The sequence below is a fragment of the Cucumis melo genome, chromosome 4 (genome assembly GCF_025177605.1).
Source record: "Cucumis melo cultivar AY chromosome 4, USDA_Cmelo_AY_1.0, whole genome shotgun sequence".
NCBI lineage: Eukaryota > Viridiplantae > Streptophyta > Magnoliopsida > Cucurbitales > Cucurbitaceae > Cucumis > Cucumis melo.
The window spans coordinates 14,323,186-14,338,699 of record NC_066860.1 but is presented as its reverse complement, the minus strand read 5'-3'; the positions used below and the strand labels follow the sequence as shown (position 1 = coordinate 14,338,699).

General features: G+C 34.0%; 1 protein-coding gene and 1 long non-coding RNA gene across 3 annotated transcripts; both read right to left on the bottom strand.

The window, feature by feature from the left end:
* Window positions 1–245: 245 nt before the first annotated feature.
* LOC127149119 (uncharacterized) lies at window positions 246–2,384 on the bottom strand. The gene is made up of 4 exons (XR_007820495.1): window positions 1,770–2,384; window positions 1,652–1,667; window positions 451–499; window positions 246–381 (listed from the first exon to the last, which is right to left on the bottom strand). It is a non-coding gene; the product is annotated as an uncharacterized LOC127149119 (long non-coding RNA).
* A 9,138-nt stretch (window positions 2,385–11,522) lies between these two features.
* Window positions 11,523–14,534, bottom strand: LOC103489881 (transcription termination factor MTEF18, mitochondrial-like). 2 transcript variants are annotated; one of them, XM_051084315.1, is made up of 2 exons: window positions 12,615–14,534; window positions 11,523–11,950 (listed from the first exon to the last, which is right to left on the bottom strand). In XM_051084315.1, the coding sequence occupies exons 1-2, from the start codon at window positions 13,987–13,989 to the stop codon at window positions 11,796–11,798; spliced, it is 1,530 nt and encodes a 509-aa protein (XP_050940272.1). In that variant the 5' UTR covers window positions 13,990–14,534; the 3' UTR covers window positions 11,523–11,795. The 2 variants fall into 2 exon arrangements, with proteins under 2 accessions (XP_050940272.1, XP_008447435.2); XM_008449213.3 differs by having other exon boundaries at window positions 12,972–14,533.
* Window positions 14,535–15,514: the final 980 nt, after the last annotated feature.

Sequence of the window (15,514 nt, the reverse complement as noted above, 5' to 3'; positions counted from 1 at the left end):
ACCAGCTTATTGAGCCTGATATGCCCTAGACGACGTGTGATTATAGCCAACATGTATGTCGACTGGAAGCCATATTAGATTGGATGGACGACTTCTTACAACGAATGCAGTCATCTATAATAATGAGTTATCGGCCATAAATGAGCTTCTGATGGCATTAGTTAAGGTATGCCTGTCTTAAAGTGTAGTTGTTTATTATTTTTTTTTATCTTAATTAAGGATTAATCCTTATGTTTATACTACTTTGTTAATTGAGTAGGGCAGTTGGCTCCTAACAATGCTATGACAGTGGTGAAGGTACGTCATTCAATGCACTGGAGGTTGACACTTTGGTAGACGATGTCTTTCTGGGTGTTCCCGCTTCGATCATTGATGACTAGTCTGTTGACAAGAATACAAGAACATCCATGAGTGAAGACCCTGAAGATGGTATCATACCAATCAACGTACCTTTGGGGATGAGGATGTCTAATCACCTCCTGCCCAACCTTTGCTAGAGCTGAAAGAGGAGGTAAATATTTTTAAACATTATATTCCTTTACATGGTGATTTCAGTTATAACATTAAAGGGCCGTTTCGTCCAAGGGTTATCACTGTAGGTGTCACACCCCCTCCCAAATCACCTACTTTGGACTTGAAAGGTGGCATGATATCAACTGAAACCGTCCACCTCTAAGACGATTCCACCTGACCTTTGACTTGAAAACATAAAACATTTGCCAGCACAAGTCTTTAAACTTGGTAAAAACTTAAATCCATGGTGTAACCAATTTGAAAATGATCTTTTTTAGTAAGAATAATTTGTACAAAACATGACAACATTTCTAATAATTTTTTTTCCTTTCATGACTAAAAACCAATTAGCCTGGTAGCGAATGTTCAACATGCAGAGACTCACAATCTGTAGCTGAAAAGATGGAAAACATTTTGAAAAGGTGAGATAAATAGCCTAGTAAGTGACAATTTTATAAAACATGCTTTTGAAATAACTAAACTTTAAACTTGGTCTTTGCATAAATAAATTGGGAAAAATAACATAATATTAAACCTTTGAAACTTTCTTTCAGTTACTATACCACATGAATCATGAGGATGGAATCATAGACACTTTGGTAGGTCCTCATCCTGTGATATGATATTTACGAGATGGAATCTATGCATCAATAGTACCCTATCTCGTTATAGCTACAATGAGGTGGGTAACCTACAGATCTTCATCTCAAGAAATGACAAAAACTAAATATCATATCTGTAGAACCCTCATCTCATGAATCTGTCCCATTGATAGCAAACTAGGTACCTACAGGATACCTTCATCAAAGGAACTTCTGTGCACAGGCAATATCCCCCAAAGGATTGCTATATATATAAGACGGTATAGTCTAAAACATTCTAAAATCATTCATTAACTTAAATACTTATCAAAAGTGTACTTGCTTGTAAATTTCATCATCAAAATTATAAAAAAAATACATGCTTAGCAAATATTTAAAATCTCAGGCTTTGGAAACACTTTCTAAATCAGTATACACAAATATTTGAACATCAAGCATGCTTAAAAAATTTGATAATAAATCATGTTTAGAAAATCAACTTAAAATCGTTTTGTCACTTATTAATGGTAGCTTAAACCATTGGCTTGTAAACTTACCCAATCTTATCTTGACCTGAAATAAAGGAACATAATTTCATTTAATTCCCTTAAGTCATAAAAGTAACAAAACTTTGCTTAAATCTTTCAAAATTCACCAAAAAAAAAAAAATAATACCTATTTGACATGATTGGTGCACAGGGGTAAGCGACAAGGCTAGCAAGTGCGCAGGGCCTGGGCATGTCTTTCCGCTTACTAACCTTGCAGAGGGGCATACCGCGCGTGCCTCATGCATCTCGCGTGGCTCTTTGCGTGCTCGTGTTTACCGTGCACTTGCTTGGGAAGCGTGCCTTGCGCGCGGGATGTGCATCCAATACAAGTCCAATGCACACACTAACCTCTTTTAACCCAAAATTCATGCCCATCTCGCCTACCAACCCTTCACACTTGGAAAATCACCAAGATTGCCCAAAACACCATTTCTTGGCCAGAAACTTATGTTCACTTTATAGCTTAAGATCTTAAAATTCAGAACTCAAATAAAATATTTCGTTCTACAAAGTTGCTGGAGAACGTCTTAACTTTTTTACCTCAAAATTTCAGAACCAAATTCTAAAAGACGTGCTCTGTAGCCTTTTGGAAGTGCTCTTTGCTCATATTGTTTCTAAACCTAATATTCTTGCCTTCTCTTAATCAAAACACCCAACTTCTCGCCTCCAATTTTAATAACAACCCTCCTCAATGAACTAAACACAACTTATGAACTTTTGAGACTAACTGGAGAGAAATGGCACAAGTGATTATGAGAAATCCTTGCGTGAAGTTGCCTATTTATAGTGGAGCCTTGCATGAAAATGAATTGACACATCCACCTTGCTTAATTTAACTTTAAATCTCCTTAATCCACCTCTTGCTTCTAATTCACCTTCTACTTGGCTGCAAAAATGCATGTAATTAGCTTAAGACATCTGGATTAACTTTTAACCGATTGCCATTAGCTTGCCTAAAATACCTAGATAACCTCTATGATCCTTTCTCGCATAACCTTGGCCACTAGCTAAAACGCCCAATGTCCCTTGACAAGCCTAAACAACTAGTGTCAATGCATTGCTAATCTTCAAACCTTTCTCGCGCGACGTGCTCCATGCCTAACACCAAACCACCAAGCCTTCTCGCCTAACCCAAAATAACCTCTAAGTGACAGTCATTCTCGCCCCATGACACCCATTTAGAGGTTCTTCACGCCTAATGCATAAGCAACAAGCCCAAGCCTAAATGCCTACAAACCTCTTTAGAGGTTTTCTTCCTGCTTTTGGCCACTTAATACATAAGCAAGATAACCTTCAAAGCGTCTAACGACACTTATTTAGAGGTTATTTTCATCCTTTTAACCACTTGCACATTACCAAAATAACCTCTAAACACCTTGCTCTTAAGCTTCAACACTTAGCCAAAATTTCCTCTTTTTTCCAAAAAAACATGACACACTTTTTATGACACTTTTATTCTTAACTTCCTTTAACACTTAAACTTCCAACCACTTCAAAGAACTTAAGCTTTCCATTGGTCTTAGAAGAATCCCGGTTTCACATTTCTTATCCCCTTAAGAAATTTCATCCTCAAAATTTTAAACAATTCCCTTAAACACTTCAACTCCTAAAGCTTCTAATTCCCTGCTAGGACACTTGTTCCTATAATCCACTTGATCTACGAGTGACAAGATTTTTTTCCTTTAACAATTTATTAAAACAAAAATTTTACTTACGTAGCTTTTGGCAAGATTGTCCTTCGATCGCTGCTTACATACTTTTCTTGCCAATCCTCATTTTAAATTTAATTTTCCATTCCCTAAGAAATAACTTTTTCTCTGATAGTGGGCTTGGGTTATGGTAACCCAACCCTTGTTTAGGGGAAGGGTTATCATAACTCTTGTTTTAGACTTATCATAACCCCTCTTCCTTCTCTCTCTTTCTTTTCAATCACTTTTCAACTCCCCATAACCTTGCCTCTTCAAGAGTAATACATTGAGAAGCCTTAATGCCTAAATTGAATGTCTAGACAATGCGCGTGCTTCTTCGCCTTGAATTTCTCTTGGTGAAACTTGTATTTCGCCTTGTCTGAACACTTGATGTCTCACCTTGTGTTATGATCAGAATGCCTAAGATCAGCTCATAGGAACTTGTCACGTACTACTTAGTTCGCTTAATGATTAGCTCGCCTGGTCAAAACTCCTATTGTCAACACACCTACTGCAAAATATAACAAGTTAATAAATAAGGCTAAGTCGCGGATCTCGCTTTCTTTGAGATGTTTCGCGAATATGCTCCTTTGTGCAAATAAATTATAAAGCCTCGTTCTCCCCAGAATATAAAAACAATCGTGTTCTTCAATCAATTTTGCATTGGAAACTAATTGGAATCTCAACACCCAAACGGACACTTTTTGCTCGAAAATCTCACAAAGAAAGTTTTAAAGAAAGCTTCTTATTATTTTTCTCACTTTCACAAAATGGAGAATGAAATGTGTTTTATAGGATGAGGAGACTAAAAAAGATTTTGGGAATTAATTGGAAAAATTAATTATGTAAATTTTTGTATTTAAGATAAGATAACATTGGAAATTAAGTATAAAAATGATTTTATAACGTTGGTCATGAAGATTTTATATTTAAAGAAATGAATTTAATATCATTATTACGTCTCATCTTGTCTTACCATCTCGCCTAGGAAGGTGGCAAGTGTGTGAAGATTATAGCAAAATTCTTAACCATCTCACCTAGGATGGTAGTTTGCGTGTGGAGATTAATTGATCTAATCACCTAGCTATCTCGACTAGGATGATATCAAGCAACTTGTTTGCTTATCTTCTCTCCTCTCCAAACTCACAATTGGATGAATATTTTGTAATAATGACATCTTCAAAAATTTTCATTAACATACAATAACTCGGTAGATTGTTGATTCAACTAGTTATACATGAAAGTTAATTTATATTAAATGTAAATGAAAGCAAGAAAGAGAAATTAAAGAATTTAATAATGAAAAGATGTAGCTTGAGTTTGATATGATGTTTTCTTAATTAGTCAATTGATCATTGAACTCTGGATCAACCTACTTTGCTTAAGCTTAGCCGAATTGGCTAAGACTTTAGTCATCCATATTAAGTATCTCATACGTTAAGATGAGAAGACAAACTTGATCTAAACACGTTAATAATCTCATTAAATTTAGGGATGTGTTAGGATGAATAAATTAATTTTTGCCATCTAATTTGCTTATCCGATGTAGTTTTATAACAAGATTGATTAAAGCAATATTTCTCAACGGTTGGTTTTACTATAAGCAAGTTAACCATTTGCTTCTTATAGATTAACCTATAATTACATGTCACAAATTATAAGCTAGTTTAAAATAACGAATGCCACAATTAAATATTGGTTGTTAATTAATAGTAAAAAAGAAAGGACATTAATAAACCATAAATTAAGTATACATAAGCAAAAAAAGGTATGGACAATATAAAATAAATGACAAGTCTCATATATGGAAAAACTATTAAACTAAAGCTTAAAAACTAACCTCTAACCTCTAATCATCTCTCAAATCAATGATCAATGATTAGTAAAGTCCCAATGGAAGAGATGAAGAAGAACATAGTAAAATGTTCATAAAGGATAGAGAAAACAATGGAATTTCAGCTGGGTTGGTAGGTGCTTTCCTTAAATGGCATGAAGGTGATTATTTATAAAACCAACATGGAGCCACAATGGTATGATGCAACGCTGCAACGTTGGAAGGCTGAGGCACCCCTTGTCGAAGCGCATTGTTATGCCATGTCGTGCATTGCTGCACTTTAAGCATTTATATTGCCTTCGTCAAAGTTCGTAGTGTAGCATGCCATGCCTTTACTTTTCAAAAAGCGGCCCTCATGGCGCCGTTACCTAACATCCTTAGGGGTATTTTCATAATTTTGTAGCTTTACTCCCCTTTTATGCAATTGAGTGCCGATTTAGTTCGTTTTCGCACAATTTTGGCTTTGATGTTCCACTCTACCTCTTCTGGACAAGTGTTGAGTGACCCAAGAATTAGAGATGAATGGCTGGACGTGCACGTGCAAAGTAGGTATGAAGGTTATATCGAGTGTTTTAGGATACACGACACAACCATGGCACAACCGAGCAGCAAGAACACACTCAGGTCGTGGGGATAGCCATTCACACAGAGGTTAGTGAGTGAAGAAGCACACATGCGAAGAACAACATGTGTAAGGCACACGACCATGAGAGGCACAACACAGAATTGTAAGTTTAGCATGCGGCAAAGCCTATCTAGGCCCTGTGTGCATGCCAACCCTTACCATTGTGCCACAATGTGCCAACATACCTAAATGAGCAATTTTGGGCCACTTTTTAGTCATTTTTCTATTTTTGCAATTTTGATCAACTTTTGACATTTTCATGGTTAATAAAATAATTGATACTCAAATATGGATTTTTCAGGTCAAGGTGAATTTGGAGGAAACACTTAAGCACGTGCTAAACCAAGTATCGTGAGTGACAATATTAATTTCTAAATTGGTTCCTAAAGCATTATTTATAAGTTAATGATTAAAGCATGTTCTAAAAGGTATATTGAGCTTACTGATTTCAATTGAGAATTTCAAAGCAGAAATGTTTAAGTATTTGCTAGTTGAGTTTATGATTTATGCAAAGCATGGTTTTAAGCTTATTTCTAAATCATATGTTGTGTTCAACAGAATGTTAAAACCACGTGATTTGAAAGCAAAAGTATGTTTCAAAGTTTTCCAGTATGTTTTATCCTAGGCCTAAATCTTCCATGAGACCTATTGTGAACATGTGGTTAACTTTGCTACTAGTGGTAAGGGTGACGAGCCTCCATGTTTATTTTATATTTTATTAGGAAGGGTATACTTTACTATGCCTTAAAAGAGGAGGATAATAGTGAAAGTTATATCCTTATTTCATGTTTGTCTTATGACAAAGAGGTTTTATACTACCTGAGACTATGGATCATGTCTTACACAAGATCTATGAAATGTTATCAATAGATTAAATGTTTACAAGTGGCATGTTATGAAATGATTTTCTATTGCTAAATGTTTCTTAAAGCCAAGATTTTATGTTAAACTGTTTTGAAAACATGTTTTATAAAATCGTCACTCACTAAGTCTTTCTACTTAACCTTTAAAATATTTTCACACTTTTTAGATACAGATTGTGCATCTTCCAGTGTTGACCTTACTACTGTTGGACAAATCAACTTTCAATAGTTAAAAAGAATGCTAGAATATTTTGAGTTGCTCTGTTTAGGGTTAGAGTTGGTTGTGGATAATCTTATGGTATTCATGTAAATTGAAATTGTTAAAATATTTTTGTAAAATTGTTTTAGAAAAGGTGTTTACTAAATAGGCTGCATCTCATTTTTGTATATCAGTTGTGTTATTTTGGCTTTAGCTAAGGGTTAGAGGTCAAGGGTCAGCGTTTAGAAGGGTAGCAATGTTTATTGGCTTCACACTGTTTCTCAGGCTGAGAGTAGGAAATTCGTGAAAGAGTGTGACACTCTGTATGTTAGGGTAAGGGTGAACATGTCTACTATTGTTATTAAAGTCCTTTAATATAGATCACATTGGTTTAAAGAGTTGTGTAGTGTTTAAGCTTGTATTGAGTTATCATGTTTACGTTTCCGTTGTTGTATCATAGGAATTACAACTAGTAAGTCTAAATTGTTAATAAAAGCATGCAATTGTGTTAAGATTGCTAGTTGAGTTAGACAAATTAGTTGGTTTGTGAGCGTTGTCAAGATATGGCAACACCTGCTAGCCCTCGCACCCTCTTTTAAAGCTAGATTAGGGGTTTCAGAAAAGGAGCTCCGAGAGGGGTGTGATCTATTCATATTCATATTTGTAACATTGTAAATTTAAAATTTGGCAAGGGGTAGAATCATCCAAAAAACCGTTTAGATTTGGGTTTAAATCTAAATGATATGTAACCAAATTAAATAATCGTGTAACAAATTAAACGATAGAATTGAAAAACTAAATTGTAGCCAAACCTAAACAATCGTGTACCAAACAATAGCTAAATCTAAACGATTGTGTACCAAATATATTACGCGTGCGCTGTTGACGACATAATTGACGAGACATTTTTGGTATTTTCCATGGTGGGTCTATAGTCTTTTTTCATTTTCGGAATTGTTCTATACAGTGTATATATTTTACCGCTTTGTTATATTTTTTAAAAGATCCCTTAATTATATCTGTAGTTAGTTAATGATCATTATGATTAATATAATATGAATTTATTTGAGAAATTGTGGTAAATAGAAAATAAATAAAAATATTTACATAAAGAGAAACTTCACGAAAACTGCGTTAAGTTTATACTTTTTTTTAAATGAAAATTTCAACCTACCCATTTTAACATTTTAACAACTTCACCTGCATATTGATCGCGGATTATTTCTTCTTCATCAACTCTCATCGGTTTTCTTCTTCTCTTGCTTCCTATTTCACTCTTTTTCTATTTTTTTCCTCCCACAGACTACCAAATCCTCCATTTTTCTTCTTTCAATTGACATTCTCCAACACGTCGTCACATCCAGTACCCTCCATTTCCAATATATCTCTACCCTTGCTCTGCCACTCCTTCGCTCCATCAAATTGGTCGCTTATCCGACTTTGTCTTTCTTCATCTGGATAAAACTCTCTTCCAATTAATTTTCCCTTAATGCCTAAAATCTAGGACTCATCCATCTTTCTCAGAACTATCTTTATGTAAATATGAATGGAATAAATTAAATTGGAGAGGAAAATGAACTTAATTTCTTAAAATTGAGAAAGAAATTAGGAATATCAATATGAATCATGAGATTTGAATAGGCTTCAGAATAGGGAGGATTGGCAAAAATAGTGATGAATCGATTATCATTGATAAGTAGGGATAAACATCTATAATAGGCTTCACAATTATAGATCTATTATAGATGTTTATCACTAATAGACATTGATGATTTCTATCATTGTCTATCGTTGATAGAAAGTTGTACGCTTCTATTATTGATAGTCAATGATAAACTTCTATCGATGTGTATCGATTTCTTTTAGTGATAAAAAGTTGTACACTTCTATTTTTTATAGTCAATGATAAACTTCTATCAACGTCTACCAATTTCTATCGGTGATAGAAAGTTGTCTACTTTCATCATTGATAGGTATTGATAGACTTCTATCATTATATATCACTGGTAGAAAGTTATACACTTATACCAATTCGATAGAATTCGATCACACTTTACTTCATTTAAGTTTCCCTTAATATTTTCGTGTACATAATCATGACATGGGATTAGAGATTAATTTTATTGATTGCAAAAAGAACCTAATAAAAAGAGTGACCGTTATTTATGTTGGGTTTCATGTCCTAAAACTCGTAGATAGTAATATAATCAATTGACCGTTATTAATAATGTGTTTTACTATTATAATTTCAATAAGTGTTATTGATTATATTATTAGTTTTGTCTTAATAACCTAAATTCAATAAACTAACATCCTAAGCTGCTTGATGAGTCATGAACAGTATGTAGAGATACGGAGATCAATGTTCAAGATCAGCTTAAAGGGTTTATAGTATAGGGTTAAAGTTAGGTACCTTATCCTGGTAACATTATGGATATGACCCACTTTGTATTTGATACAAATGCATTGATCCAACGCGTTCATGTAGACAACATGCGAGCGAGGGTATCCTATGCAATGAGTTTGCATAAGATCGGACCATGAAATAGTAATCACTAGATGTAACTCTGTTAACTAGTTGGATTTCTATTTCATTAGGATGACCTTGGTAACTTAGTCTTAATCTTGAGTGTATTATGAACTCTGTTCGTGAGAGATTGTCCTTTGATTTGTATGAGTGAGAGTGGCTAGATTGCGGACTCAGTATGCTTATCATTTTGTGGACAAGACCGAGTAGGGAGCTAGAAACATAGTCACACAAGATGGAATTCACTTTTTCTCGTTTTTAGGATAAGTAGATAAGTGTTTCCTTAAATGATGTCTCAAGGACTTGAACAAATGGTCTTACCCTTTCTATAGCACGAGAGGGGTTTCTGTTTAGTGGTTGGACCATAAACAAGTTGTTCATTAGAGGAGCACTAGTATTTAAGGACTAGAAGTAACCTAGGGGTAAAACGGTAATTTGACCCAACTGGTGTTGCGAACACTTGTGAATGACTAACTTACTGGTATTGGTTTATATCCGTGGACACAGAAATATATCTACCGTAAGAAAAGTTCAGCTGTGAGTCTTTAGTGGAGTGTACACAGAGTTAACGAATATTGATTAATGTGGTTAATGAGTTTAGCCAATTAATCTCGTATCGTTGTAGCTTCTGATCTGTAGGTTCATTAGGTCTTCTTCCCAACTCGTAAAGGGTAATAAGATATATTTATATTGGTTATAGTTTGAAATGTTCAAATCTACTTTGGGAATTAATATAATGTATAATGATACGTTAGAATATAAAGTTTATATTTTAATTAGACTTTATTATATAAATTTAATTTTGGATATGATTCAAAATTAATTTATGAGTGAATAAAATATTTGAATGAGTTCAAATATTAATTTTATGTGAATCAGATTCATATTAAAACCATACGTTAAAATTTAATGTGTATATGATACATAATAAAACTATAGGTTAAGAGAGAGATTTATATTTGAATATGATTCAAATTTGAATTAAATTAAAGATAAGATATTTAATTTAGTAATTAATTAATTAGAGAATTAATTAATAGTTTAGTTTAATTTTATTAAATTAAATTAATTAAATTAAAACTATAAGTTATATGAGAGATATTCATTTAAATATGATTTAAATGAAATATTAATTAAATATGATTTAATTAATTAATTTAATATTGTTATTGATTTAATTAAATTAATAGGAAATGTGGATGGTTTTCTCATGTTCCCTGATTCTCTCAAACTTCCCTCTTCTTTAGTAAGAAGAAGAGGGAGTTATAGGCAATTTTACAAATTAGTTCTGTAATGCGAATTCAACCTAATTTTTCTCTCTGGAAAAGAAAAGAAAAATTCTGTTTGAAAAATCCCTACTTCTAATTTGGTTCCCACAAACCATCTCAGTTCAGAGAATAGGATGATGCCCCAAATTGGCATTTGGTAGATTCAGAATCGTCAACATGCATAAATTCTTCTCTGTAATATTTCTTGGAAGCATGCTTGGCCATAATTAAATTAGGTCTTACTAATATACTGATATTTTTAGGTTTCAATTAAAATTTGGTTATGGTCTCTTGTTAATTTTTCACTGCGTTGGGCTTTTATCCCTTCAATTTATTCTCTATTGATAGATATTGATAGTAGTCTATCATTGTCTATCACAATAAAAGTTTATCATAGTCTACCAGTGAAACTTAAAATTATTTTATTTTCACAAACCCATTTCTCTAAATTTCATTTTCTTTAAACAAAATATGTTGATAGACACTGGTATATCATTTTTAATGTATATCACAAAATAAATTTTGATAGTAATCTATCGGCGTCTATTTGATAAACATCAATAGAACACTATCAATGTCTTTATCTAATAGCGAGTGATAAAAAACAATCAATATCTATTAGAGATAAACATTAACAGTGGTTTATCATCGTGTATGAAGGTTATGTTTTTCTCTTTACCAACCATTAGGTCAAAAGAGAATTATTTTTTACAACCCCATGACAAAGAAAGTTGCGGAATCGATTCCAAAATAAAAACATTAGATTTCTAGTATGATGTGAATTGCCATATACAAACAGTACTTTCAATTGCAACAGGCCAATCTTGAGATGTATTATGATCACAAGCTAAAGATACAATTTAGGCTACAATGATGTGGGAAATTACACAACTCTGCAGTAATATATTCGGAAAGCTTCGATTCTTTGTGTTACATAAATAGTCACAAAGTTTCACATGAAGAGAGATGGTCTACATCCACACCTCCAGAATATGTTTATCGACATACATTTAGAAATTTAGACGCCAATAACACGCTGGCCATGTACCAACAGAAAAACTACCATAAGTACTAAAAATGCGATCACAGACTTGGTCGTAGATATAATGAGATGTAATGCTTTGCCACAAAAGCACATAAGATATACCTCTAGAGGATTTCAAATCCAGTGAGTAATGAATATCTCAAATTTCCAAGATTTCTAAGTAGTATGTTAAAAAGAAGCTCGGATAATGAGTAATGAGCAAAACAATGTTCTGTTACACTGCCCCAAGGGAACCGCCAAAACCCTGAACCGCCAAAACCTACAAATGATTAACAAAGTAAAGGTTAATAATAGGAAACAACAACTGGACTTGAATGGAAGGGAAGTTTCGACGGAATTGTGAGCAACGGCCAGTTTAGTATGTTAACTTGCTTTGTGAAAACGATATCACACTTTTGCACAGATTTTAAAGCACATTAGACCTCAATTCAATGAATTATTGAAAACTTGTAGTTAAGAAGCAATGGTTATCGATTGATACAAAGAATATGTTAAAATAAGATTGTTCTAATGAGCTGGCGACACCATAGAATCTGAATATATTTCTCTCTTCAAATTCTCCCAAACTTCCATGCCTCTGGGATGATGATTCACATACTGTCTTAGAAATGTATTTTCCGAACACACAACCATAGTGCTCAATTTCAACATCGGATCAGCTGTTCCTTGTTTCTTGAGCCAACTATACATTGAGATCCTAAGAGTGACTCTCTGAGTCGTATAGGAAAGATATGAAGGGAAAGTTACTAAAGTTGAAACAGGAAGCCCCAAATTATTCACGAGAAAATCTATCTTTTCTTCTATTATATCTTTTTTCTGGTTAAGCATTTTGGGACAAACTTCAATCATCTTGTAAACATCCTTCTCATCAATGCCAGCTTCCACAATACAATTGAATCGCTCTTGGAGCTCTACACCCTTACCTTCAAACGTCTTTAATGCTTTTTTCATCTTAGTCGAGTTTTCTTCCAGTCCTAATTTCAACAAGAACTGAATTTTCTGCTGGTTTGCATACTTCTTTCCCTTACCTCCAGGGTCCGGTAATCGTAGAACTCTTGTTCCGAGCTTCCAGTTCTTCAATTCTTCTGGATTCTCTAAAATAAATTGACAAATCCGTTTCTTCCCAGCATTCAAGTTAATGAGCAAGCTGCTAGTCTTTTTCAGAGTACACAATCCCAATAACAAGGGATGAGATCTGAAAAGGTATCCTATCTCTTGTACACCCATGTCTATTTCATTGAAGAATAGAAGGCATAGCCTCATATTAGAAACAAACTTACCAACTCGGATTTGAGGAAATTGCAGGAACACAGAACATATCTGGATCATTGAGCATCCCATTTTCAGTAAAAACCCAATTAAGGAAAGTGATTTACTTCCTGAATCCTCAAATAAAAGATCTGGATGTTGGCTGATTAAATCAGCCAACTTCTCCTTACTGCAACCCATTTGTTCAAACAAGAAAAGCAACCCAAGAATTTGCTTCCAATTATAGGAATTACCATCCCTCAGTTGTTTTTCAACCCAGCTTGATTCAAATCCAATGTTCTTCAATTTTTCTAATACCTGAACAAACACATCGTTAACACCATCAATCAATAGACGAGGGCTACAAACAACAAACTTAACGACAGTAGCTTGGCTGAGACCAAAATTTTCATAGGCTTTTAACTTTGACAGCAAAATACCATAGTCATACCGAAATATCTCAGTTGCCTCCCTGAATATCTTCCCTGTCTTATTTCGTTCAATTCCATAGTTACACAACACATGAAAGTTCTCGAGCAATAAATCATCATCACTCAAGAACATCAAATTGCGTGGAAGAAACGCGTTATACTCTGCAGGTTGCAAGCCTACACTCTCAAAGAAAGGCTCGAATTCGTTAATTGGATGGTACCGTAAAAATTGCATAATTGACCACCCAATATTACCCTCATGTTCAACTTTTCCCAGAAGTTTTTCAAGAAAGATTGGAGAATTTTTACTCATATTCTCAGCATCCAAAAATTGAATACCTCTAGTAAAATGCAAATACTCCAACAACGTAGCCTGAGCTTCCTTTATGGTGGCTCGAGTAATCTCATGACCTTTTCTACTACCCATATTCAACATTCCTCCAGAATTTCCACATTCTTCCGTTTTGGGAGTCTCTTTAGTTCGATAAAATCTAGGGTTTGAAGCAACAGGGGAAAACCCAATTCGCCGATACGAGACTTGAACAAAGTTAAACTTGTTATGAGCAATAATCGAAGAAGAAAGCATGGCAAGTGCTCTGAGTTTTTGCAGGTAGGACATGACAGATTACACAATGCATGCAGTTCAAGCTCATTACATATATCCCAGAAAATAAAAAATAAAAACTTTCAAATGGTACCTCTCCAGAAGATTGAGAACTTCGGCTGTGTTTAAGATTGAAAAAACTAACGGTAATACTAATGATTCGCCAAAAATATGCGGATTGAGAATACGAGAAGTTTTGATAAGTGCGCCGACGCTGGTGTATGGATTTTAGGGCTTTTTTTTTTTTTCTTTTTTTCTTTTTAAATTTGGAACTTCGAATTACTTTTGGCAGCAGAATACGATAAGCAGACGGAGCGACGAAGGGTTGCTAAAAATTTGAAATTTTAGATATTTGGAAATTATGGTGGGTAGCATTGCGAGAATACGGCAAATTTAGCAAAATTCCCGCATTTTAAAATATTTTTCGTCTAATATATTTCTGAACTATCATTCAATTATCTTATTTTTTTTTCTTTTTTTTAATGTCTTAATCGTACTTTGTTTATTCAATCCCTTATTTTTTTTTTCTCTTTTAATGTTTTAATCATCTCTTATTTTTTATGAGAAGTATCCACAAAAATTGAAGCATGCATAATAGTTTCAAGCTAAATCATCATCAAACAATAAAAAAAATAATGAAGATATACCTTGGATTTGGAGATACTTGATGATGTAGAAAAACCTTAAAATTTTGCCTAAAAAGAGGAGAAAAACCCACAAAACCAGTGATTGAAAGGAAGAAGAATAGAATATGAGTGAATTTGAAGAAACCAAAGGATTTTAGATGAAAAAAGGGAGGAAAATGGGTAGGGTTATGAGAGTTTTTGAGAGAAAAAGTGAAGAAGGGAAAAAATGAGTGGGGTCGCACGACAGAATTGTGTTTAACACAGTTTTGTCTTTGAGCACTCGATGTTCACATTCACGTTACAAAGTTGCACCCTAACTTTTTTAAAATTAAAACTAATCTAAAAATTTAAAAGTATATTCCTAATGCTCAACCTAACCTATGAAAAGTATAAATTTAAAGGTATATTCCTAATGCTTACCTGGCTTTCTCTAGGAAAAGCAAATTTTTAGGTTTGGTTGCTCGACCATTTTCAGCTTCTTTTTATATGCGACATCAAAAGACTCTAGGAAGTCCCTCTCATGATACAACTTCAGTCTGTGTCCACTCACTTTAAACCTTTTTTCAGTTTCCAAACTGTGGACTTCTACTGCACCATTAGGATAAACATTAGTAAGGCAAAAAGGTCTCATCCATTCAGGACAAAACTTTCCTGTCATTTTGAATCAAGAATTGTAAAGGAGGACTTTCTGTCAAACTTCAAACTCTTTTGGTGCTATCATCCAGTCATGGAACGCTTTTGTCCTTTTCTTGTAAGTCTTGGAATTTTCAAAGGATTCCTATATAAGCTCCTCAAGCTCCTGCAACTGAGGAAGTCTACCTTCACCGGCCACCTTCAGATTCCAATTGCATTTTCTATGGCTAAGTAACCATGATGTTGGATCTCCACAGGCAGGTGACAAGCTTTTCCATGGA

Excerpts from the sequence above, each read along its gene's own strand:
- LOC103489881 (XM_051084315.1), bottom strand. The coding sequence starts at position 13,989 with ATGTCCTACCTGCAAAAACTCAGAGCACTTGCCATGCTTTCTTCTTCG. Across the intron at positions 11,951-12,614 it reads AGCATTAAAGACGTTTGAAG|GTTTTGGCGGTTCAGGGTTT; the intron begins GTAAGGGTGTAG and ends AATCATTTGTAG.